The sequence below is a fragment of the Pecten maximus genome, chromosome 16 (genome assembly GCF_902652985.1).
Source record: "Pecten maximus chromosome 16, xPecMax1.1, whole genome shotgun sequence".
In the NCBI taxonomy this organism is placed as follows: Eukaryota; Metazoa; Mollusca; class Bivalvia; order Pectinida; family Pectinidae; genus Pecten; species Pecten maximus.
This window is the reverse complement of record NC_047030.1, coordinates 3,609,896-3,619,874: the sequence shown is the minus strand read 5'-3', so window position 1 is coordinate 3,619,874 and position 9,979 is coordinate 3,609,896. Positions and strand designations below refer to the sequence as shown.

The 9,979-nt window shown below is 41.4% G+C and overlaps 1 protein-coding gene across 1 annotated transcript in view; it reads right to left on the bottom strand.

The window, feature by feature from the left end:
• Positions 1-203: 203 nt before the first annotated feature.
• Positions 204-9,979, bottom strand: part of LOC117314638 — a 122,298-nt gene continuing 112,522 nt past the window's right edge. Inside the window, exons 4-5 of the mRNA XM_033868717.1 lie at positions 3,416-3,565; positions 204-2,737 (exon numbers count right to left, since the gene is read on the bottom strand). Coding sequence (XP_033724608.1) covers positions 2,499-2,737; positions 3,416-3,565 — 389 coding nt within the window. The 3' untranslated portion in view covers positions 204-2,498. The remainder of the gene's footprint in view (positions 2,738-3,415; positions 3,566-9,979) is intronic.

Below are 9,979 nucleotides of genomic sequence, written 5' to 3'. Positions count from 1 at the left end.
CCTGTATATTTTTGTCTTTTTTTCTTTCTAAATTGTGTTTTACTTTGGCATTAACAGCAGTATTCCTATACTATATATAGATTAAGTGAAAGATACAGATGTACAAAAAGTATGGAGTGAACAAGATAATTTCGTAATTCCTAGAAAAGTTTACAATAACGCATAATCAAACCATTGACCAATATAAAAGGAAAACAAAAACATAACGTATACTGTACATTGGGTGTATGTACAAATCGTATTTATTGATCAATATGCTGTTGCCTTTCAGACAAGATAGGAAAATAACGGACCAAAACTATTGGTGTTTGAAAGAATACAGTCAAGCTGATAAACTTTTCTGTATCTTTTCACTATAATTTCAAATCTGATATCCATTCTTTCCTTTTTTCTGTTGTGTTCTAGCTCAACACATCACATTGATTTAGTTGTGTATGTATGCGATGTCATAGATAATAAAACATCAATTATGTGAATAAGGCAAGCATTTGTCAAAGCAAAGCAGAAATATGATAAAAGTCAATCAATAAATCAACGTAATATTTTGATTTTTTTCGAAATTTATCAAATAATTTATACACATACTTTATCACTAAAGCTGTTACTATTGTCAAGGCCTTTGAATAATTAAAGTGTGGAGAAAAAAGCACAACCTAAGTCATATATGTGATCAATATCATTCAAACACACTCACACACAGAGAATCTGATAAAAAACGTTCATCTTTTAATTGCTATTAATTTTTACAAATGTAACATTTCTATTATACTCTGAAAAGTTCAACAAATTATTACGAAATATTCATAACCAATAAATACAATCAAGATAACAAATTATAATAATAAATATTTTGGTTTTGTGATAAAAAAATCCAGTTACATTTCAAAGATACAGCGCTTTGACGATATCCAAAACACGGCACTATGTAATCGTGGAACCGGAGAAGCAAGTAAAAGGCGTGAACGCTTCGGTAATGATAGTATCACATTGTATTATAATTAGTGATTTTAAACCACACATCATTATTCCAGATCAAACTTAATAGAATAAAAACCAACAATTTCTCAAGCAAAAATGACTGTTTTAAAGGGATCAACCGACGTATATATAGATCTTAATCATCCGAAAATGAATCTATCTATCCTTGTATCATCTTAAGTACTTCCTGTTTTGGATATCAGTTTATGCGCCGTGTAGCCTTTAGCTCCTTTAAAACAGTTTACTTTCAAGTATGAATTGATTACGAAGAAATGGGCACCCTTGATAACCTCTTGTTTTTCATTCGTGACGAAATAAGAGGTTTCCATCAAACAATGTAACCTACTTAGAGACGGTTCAATTCATGAAATGAGTGTTAATAAAAAGTAACATATTTCTTAGAATCATTGGATTGACCATGATCTACTTATGCGAAATACATTTTCCAAACCAAGCACTGAAGCTCATGCAATATTCCAAACGTGATAAAAAAAACTGTGTTAGAAAATCTAATATCAAATGGTGAGCATGTCGCAAAGGATGTTTAGTAAACGTCTAATTGAAAACAAAAATACAAAACAAAACCAATTTATATGCGATTGACTCGCCACCATTTGAAAGGTTTCATAAGGGTATAATTTGCACAAACAATAATTTTAATAATCAACATTAAGTTTAAGTATCTTTAAATTCAAATTTCCTATATACATTAATGTTTATTTTCACATTTAATGAACAGTTCCAGTACATCAAAGTTTTGCTGGATTGAAATTTGCAATTGACAAATGCGAGCGGTCTTCAAAGAACGAAACGGAATTATATGAGACATATTATAAAAATGCCGATGGAAACAATCGCAAGAGAATGAGATTGGCAAATGTAAGTATAGTACGTTCACAACCTTTCACAACATAACTCCTTGTACAATGTTAAAATCTAGCCTGCGTTCAACGCGTTAAATTGTCTTCCAAGAAAAAAAAAACATGCATTGATTTAAGAAGATACTTAACAATAAAATGGTAGAAAATGAGTATGAGCATGCCTTCATTCCTGCAATATCCATTCTTAATAACATTCCAGGAACATACTGTAAATTAGATTTAAACAAAATGTTCGCTCCTTCATTTTCCTCATAAAAAAGTTATTTTATACAATACTACCGAAACTTCAATTCCCTTTTAAATAACAGTTTGAAGACACTGTTCGATGATTATTAGAGTAGTGTTGATCTTTACACAGTCCTGTCTGTCTATGCCAAACATCATGTGATCCAGAATGGTCTTGTTGCGTTATGTTTTAAATATACATTTGTGCATTCAAAACCAGCCTACACACTCGTTTCAGAAAAGAACAATAAAATCTTATGTTTGGTGAGACAATGACACTGCTCAAACAATGAGTTACGGATCTCCATTGTTATAATCATCCTCTTCAATAGATATTACTTCAGAAAGACATCACTGTCTATGAACTTCACTGCCATTCATAGTACTGTCGTCTCTTTCAACCCGAATTAGCTATCAAACTCTTTGCAGTTCCGATCGTTCTCGCTGTCGGGATTTAAAACAAAATCGACAACATTTGGCTCTTGAAGATTCACGCACTAACTCGTCCAAAGTCATACATAGAGCTGCCACAAGGAAAAAGAAGGCACCTCCCCACCCCAGTCCATATCCCGGCCCATACAGGTGAACTCTTATGGCAGGATCCAGCTCCATAACGGTAGGGTATATTATTAAGGCAATGCCCACACTTAGTGCTGTGGAAAGACAAATAAGATAGTTCTTTGGAAATAAAATACATTGTTATTAAATATTATCTATTATCTTTTACTTAATTATTATTCTTATGATTCAATTATGATAGTATGAATATTTGGCCACACGCATGATGATTTTAAAATTAATCACATTTTTAATTCATTTTTCGCTTGACATTATTTGCACTATGAACAAATGAAATATGCAAGACATCAGTGTTTCATGGTTTGATACACTTTGATAATCTATTTTGATATTCACACATGACATGCATCAGTAGCTTCGAGCTAACCGGATTCGATACCAACCACACACTAGTATCTTCAATACAACCAGATTCGATACTAACCACACACTAGTAACTTCAATTCAACCAGATTCAATACTTACCGCACACTAGTAACTTCGAGATAACCAGATTCAATACTTACCGCACACTAGTAACTTCGAGATAACCAGATTCGATACTTACCGCACACTAGTAACTTCGAGATAACCGGATTCGATACTTACCACACACTAGTAACTTCAATTCAACCAGATTCAATACTTACCGCACACTAGTAACTTCGAGATAACCAGATTCAATACTTACCGCACACTAGTAACTTCGAGATAACCAGATTCGATACTTACCGCACACTAGTAACTTCGAGATAACCAGATTCGATACTTACCACACACTAGGAAAATTTCCCCTGCGGAGTGGAAGTAATATATCTTTCGAGGAAGTGGGGATGTACATACGCCAAGGATAGCGAGGATCGTGGCCACAAATCCAAAGGATGCAGAAAATATCATCAGGCCTATCACCGCCGTCTGCCAATCTGAAAAACATAGAAAAACTGATATCTGAGAGATAAGCAGATAATTCCTAGGTTCTTACTCCAATGCTAGGAAAACAAGAGTCAAATCTTAACAAAATGTAGAAAATCATGAAGACTTCTGAAAAAAAAAGTACAACAAAATAGGACTAGGAGTTTCGGAACGAGAAGCACATTCTGCTTCATCGACGAAATCCGGCATATAAATCTAGGTCACAATGACACCTGTCATGTGAATCTATATGTAGGTTACGATGACACTTGCCATGTAAATCTACGCCACGACGATACCCGCCATTTAAATCTAGGTCACGACGACATCCGCCATGTGAATCTAGGTCAAATCCGCGCTATGTCAAATTACATTATTATAATGCTATATGTGATCGCCAACAGAAGTGATAAGGCGTGTTTATTCATTTTCACAAATGGATAGAGGTCAACGACAAACAAGTTCCTCTTTTTTGTTGTCTTGATTAAGTGTGTGCGTTTCATAACGCCTACTTTAGAAAGATACTCATTGCTTAGATATTTACACCGGTCCATCGGTTTATTATACCGACTCCAAAATTGCCAAGGAAGGGTGAAAGATATTGTCCAAAAACGATATCATAGGTTCAAAATATATGGCTTCCCTGAAAATCATGTATATTTTAAACTAGATCCAGAACACTTGGAATTCACAAACCGTTTTCTCTTGAAAATAATTTTGCATGATGTATTAAACCGGATAAGTTTAGTATCTGAATTGTATAAAGAGGTGGGGGATTCCCTTGTAACCATAGGGAGAAAGAGGTGGGGGGTTCCCATGTAACCATAGGGATAAAGAGGTGGGGGATTCGCTTGTAACCATAGGGATAAAGAGGTGGGGGATTCCCATGTAACCATAAGGAGAAAGAGGTGGGGGATTCCCATGTAACCATAGGAAGAAAGAGGTGGGGGATTCCCATGTAACCATAAGGAGAAAGAGGTGGGGGATTCCCATGTAACCATAGGAAGAAAGAGGTGGGGGATTCCCATGTAACCATAGGGAGAAAGAGGTGGGGGATTCCCATGTTACCATAGGGAGAAAGAGGTGGGGGATTCCCATGTTACCATAGGGAGAAAGAGGTGGGGGATTCCCATGTAACCATAGGGAGAAAGAGGTGGGGGATTCCCATGTAACCATAGGGAGAAAGAGGTTGGGGATTCCCATGTAACCATAGGGAGAAAGAGGTGGGGGATTCCTATGTAACCATAGGGAGAAAGAGATGGGGGATTCCCATGTAACCATAGGGAGAAAGAGGTGGGGGATTCCCTTGTAACCATAGGGAGAAAGAGGTTGGGGATTCCCATGTAACCATAGGGAGAAAGAGGTGGGGGATTCCCATGTAACCATAGGGAGAAAGAGGTGGGGGATTCCCATGTAACCATAGGGAGAAAGAGGTGAGGGATTCCCTTGTAACCATAGGGAGAAAGAGGTGGGGGATTCCCATGAAACCATAGGGAGAAAGAGGTGGGGGGTTCCCATGTAACCATAGGGAGAAAGAGGTGGGGGATTCCCATGTAACCATAAGGAGAAAGAGGTGAGGGATTCCCTTGTAACCATAGGGAGAAAGAGGTGGGGGATTCCCATGTAACCATAGGGAGAAAGAGGTGGGGGATTCCCATGTAACCATAGGGAGAAAGAGGTGAGGGATTCCCTTGTAACCATAGGGAGAAAGAGGTGGGGGATTCCCATGTAACCATAGGGAGAAAGAGGTTGGGGATTCCCATGTAACCATAAGGAGAAAGAGGTGGGGGATTCCCATGTAACCATAGGGAGAAAGAGGTTGGGGATTCCCATGTAACCATAGGGAGAAAGAGGTTGGGGATTCCCATGTAACCATAGGGAGAAAGAGGTTGGGGATTCCCTTGTAACCATAGGGAGAAAGAGGTTGGGGATTCCCATGTAACCATAGGGAGAAAGAGGTTGGGGATTCCCATGTAACCATAGGGAGAAAGAGGTGGGGGATTCCCATGTAACCATAGGGAGAAAGAGGTGGGGGATTCCCATGTAACCATAGGGAGAAAGAGGTGGGGGATTCCAATGTTACCATAGGGAGAAAGAGGTGGGGGATTCCCATGTAGCCATAGGGAGAAAGAGGTGGGGGATTCCCATGTAACCATAGGAAGAAAGAGGTGGGGGATTCCCATGTAACCATAGGGAGAAAGAGGTTGGGGATTCCCATGTAACCATAGGGATAAAGAGGTGGGGGATTCCTATGTAACCATAGGGAGAAAGAGATGGGGGATTCCCATGTAACCATAGGGAGAAAGAGGTGGGGGATTCCCTTGTAACCATAGGGAGAAAGAGGTTGGGGATTCCCATGTAACCATAGGGAGAAAGAGGTGGGGGATTCCCATGTAACCATAGGGAGAAAGAGGTGGGGGATTCCCATGTAACCATAGGGAGAAAGAGGTGAGGGATTCCCTTGTAACCATAGGGAGAAAGGGGTGGGGGATTCCCATGTAACCATAGGGAGAAAGAGGTGGGGGATTCCCATGTAACCATAGGGAGAAAGAGGTGGGGGATTCCCATGTAACCATAGGGAGAAAGAGGTGAGGGATTCCCTTGTAACCATAGGGAGAAAGAGGTGGGGGATTCCCATGTAACCATAGGGATAAAGAGGTTGGGGATTCCCATGTAACCATAGGGAGAAAGAGGTGGGGGATTCCCATGTTACCATAGGGAGAAAGAGGTTGGGGATTCCCATGTAACCATAGGGAGAAAGAGGTTGGGGATTCCCATGTAACCATAGGGAGAAAGAGGTTGGGGATTCCCTTGTAACCATAGGGAGAAAGAGGTTGGGGATTCCCATGTAACCATAGGGAGAAAGAGGTTGGGGATTCCCATGTAACCATAGGGAGAAAGAGGTGGGGGATTCCCATGTAACCATAGGGAGAAAGAGGTGGGGGATTCCCATGTAACCATAGGGAGAAAGAGGTGGGGGATTCCCTTGTAACCATAGGGAGAAAGAGGTGGGGGATTCCCATGTAACCATAGGGAGAAAGAGGTGGGGGATTCCCATGTAACCATAGGGAGAAAGAGGTGGGGGATTCCCATGTAACCATAGGGAGAAAGAGGTTGGGGATTCCCATGTAACCATAGGGATAAAGAGGTGAGGGATTCCCATGTAACCATAGGGATAAAGAGGTGAGGGATTCCCATGTCACCATAGGGAGAAAGAGGTGGGGGATTCTCATGTCACCATAGGGATAAAGAGGTGAGGGATTCCCATGTAACCATAGGGATAAAGAGGTGGGGGATTCCCATGTAACCATAGGGAAAAAGAGGTTGGGGATTCCCATGTAACCATAGGGAGAAAGAGGTGGGGGATTCCCATGTAACCATAGGGAGAAAGAGGTGGGGGATTCCCATGTAACCATAGGGAGAAAGAGGTGAGGGATTCCCTTGTAACCATAGGGAGAAAGAGGTGGGGGATTCCCATGTAACCATAGGGAGAAAGAGGTTGGGGATTCCCATGTAACCATAAGGAGAAAGAGGTGGGGGATTCCCATGTAACCATAGGGAGAAAGAGGTTGGGGATTCCCATGTAACCATAGGGAGAAAGAGGTTGGGGATTCCCATGTAACCATAGGGAGAAAGAGGTTGGGGATTCCCTTGTAACCATAGGGAGAAAGAGGTTGGGGATTCCCATGTAACCATAGGGAGAAAGAGGTTGGGGATTCCCATGTAACCATAGGGAGAAAGAGGTGGGGGATTCCCATGTAACCATAGGGAGAAAGAGGTGGGGGATTCCCATGTAACCATAGGGAGAAAGAGGTGGGGGATTCCAATGTTACCATAGGGAGAAAGAGGTGGGGGATTCCCATGTAGCCATAGGGAGAAAGAGGTGGGGGATTCCCATGTAACCATAGGAAGAAAGAGGTGGGGGATTCCCATGTAACCATAGGGAGAAAGAGGTTGGGGATTCCCATGTAACCATAGGGATAAAGAGGTGGGGGATTCCTATGTAACCATAGGGAGAAAGAGATGGGGGATTCCCATGTAACCATAGGGAGAAAGAGGTGGGGGATTCCCTTGTAACCATAGGGAGAAAGAGGTTGGGGATTCCCATGTAACCATAGGGAGAAAGAGGTGGGGGATTCCCATGTAACCATAGGGAGAAAGAGGTGGGGGATTCCCATGTAACCATAGGGAGAAAGAGGTGGGGGATTCCCTTGTAACCATAGGGAGAAAGGGGTGGGGGATTCCCATGTAACCATAGGGAGAAAGAGGTGGGGGATTCCCATGTAACCATAGGGATAAAGAGGTGGGGGATTCCCATGTAACCTTAGGGAGAAAGAGGTGAGGGATTCCCTTGTAACCATAGGGAGAAAGAGGTGGGGGATTCCCATGTAACCATAGGGAGAAAGAGGTTGGGGATTCCCATGTAACCATAGGGAGAAAGAGGTGGGGGATTCCCATGTTACCATAGGGAGAAAGAGGTTGGGGATTCCCATGTAACCATAGGGAGAAAGAGGTTGGGGATTCCCATGTAACCATAGGGAGAAAGAGGTTGGGGATTCCCTTGTAACCATAGGGAGAAAGAGGTTGGGGATTCCCATGTAACCATAGGGAGAAAGAGGTTGGGGATTCCCATGTAACCATAGGGAGAAAGAGGTGGGGGATTCCCATGTAACCATAGGGAGAAAGAGGTGGGGGATTCCCATGTAACCATAGGGAGAAAGAGGTGGGGGATTCCCTTGTAACCATAGGGAGAAAGAGGTGGGGGATTCCCATGTAACCATAGGGAGAAAGAGGTGGGGGATTCCCATGTAACCATAGGGAGAAAGAGGTGGGGGATTCCCATGTAACCATAGGGAGAAAGAGGTTGGGGATTCCCATGTAACCATAGGGATAAAGAGGTGAGGGATTCCCATGTAACCATAGGGATAAAGAGGTGAGGGATTCCCATGTCACCATAGGGAGAAAGAGGTGGGGGATTCTCATGTCACCATAGGGATAAAGAGGTGAGGGATTCCCATGTAACCATAGGGATAAAGAGGTGGGGGATTCCCATGTAACCATAGGGAAAAAGAGGTTGGGGATTCCCATGTAACCATAGGGAGAAAGAGGTGGGGGATTCCCATGTAACCATAGGGAGAAAGAGGTGGGGGATTCCCATGTAACCATAGGGAGAAAGAGGTGGGGGATTCCCTTGTAACCATAGGGAGAAAGAGGTGGGGGATTCCCATGTAACCATAGGGAGAAAGAGGTGGGGGATTCCCATGTAACCATAGGGAGAAAGAGGTGGGGGATTCCCATGTAACCACAGGGAGAATGAGGTGGGGGATTCCCATGTAACCATAGGGAGAAAGAGGTGGGGGATTCCCATGTAACCATAGGGAGAAAGAGGTGGGGGATTCCCGTGTAACCACAGGGAGAAAGAGGTGGGGGATTCCCATGTAACCATAGGGAGAAAGAGGTGGGGGATTCCCATGTAACCACAGGGAGAAAGAGGCGGGGGATTCCCATGTAACCATAGGGAGAAAGAGGTGGGGGATTCCCATGTAACCATAGGGAGAAAGAGGTGGGGGATTCCCATGTAACCATAGGGAGAAAGAGGTGGGGGATTCCCTTGTAACCATAGGGAGAAAACCAACAAATAAATAAGCAAATGCAAACAGCTCGGAATGTCTTATTTCAATATATGAAAATTGAGAACTGATAACCGTTTTCCTAAAAATGAAAAGTTTAAAAAAAAACTTCCAGATGACATCAAAGCCTTATACAAAGTAGTAGTATATGTAAATTATAATCTTTCCTGCATTGTAGGTGAAATAGAGAAGATTAAAAATGACATAAGAAAACAAGTTTAGTTAAAAAAAGTATGGTGTCCTCTCTCAGATGCAGGTACACTATCATGCAAAATATTTAAAAAGTAAATCATTAATAAATAATTATCAAAAAGGTCCTGATTAAATGTATAGATGGTTGTATTCTAAACCTATTTTAAGGTTAAACCGGGTCATTATACATCGAATAAACACTACGATAGGACAAAAATATCCAACATAGCCAGGTTCACATATAACATTGTCACACTGTGTGGTTTTAGTTAACAAGTAAAAGCACTTACTGAAATATGTCATTATGATAATTACCTATGCTATTGATCTATTGTCCACTACGGTTGCTTTATCAACAGCACTGGTCATATGACTATACTTTATACAAAGAATATACAAATTCAGGCTCCCAGTAACAACAAAAACAGCTTAACGTATTTTCTGACATATCTCGTTAGCACTTACCAGACATGAATGCCTACGGTTGATAAATTATTTTAGCAGGTGATAGATCGAAGTAAATGGATGTTATATTGACGAATTTTAATCTGTACTCTTCCCGGTTATACATACCTCACATAATCCTTCATAAAAATGCCTTAC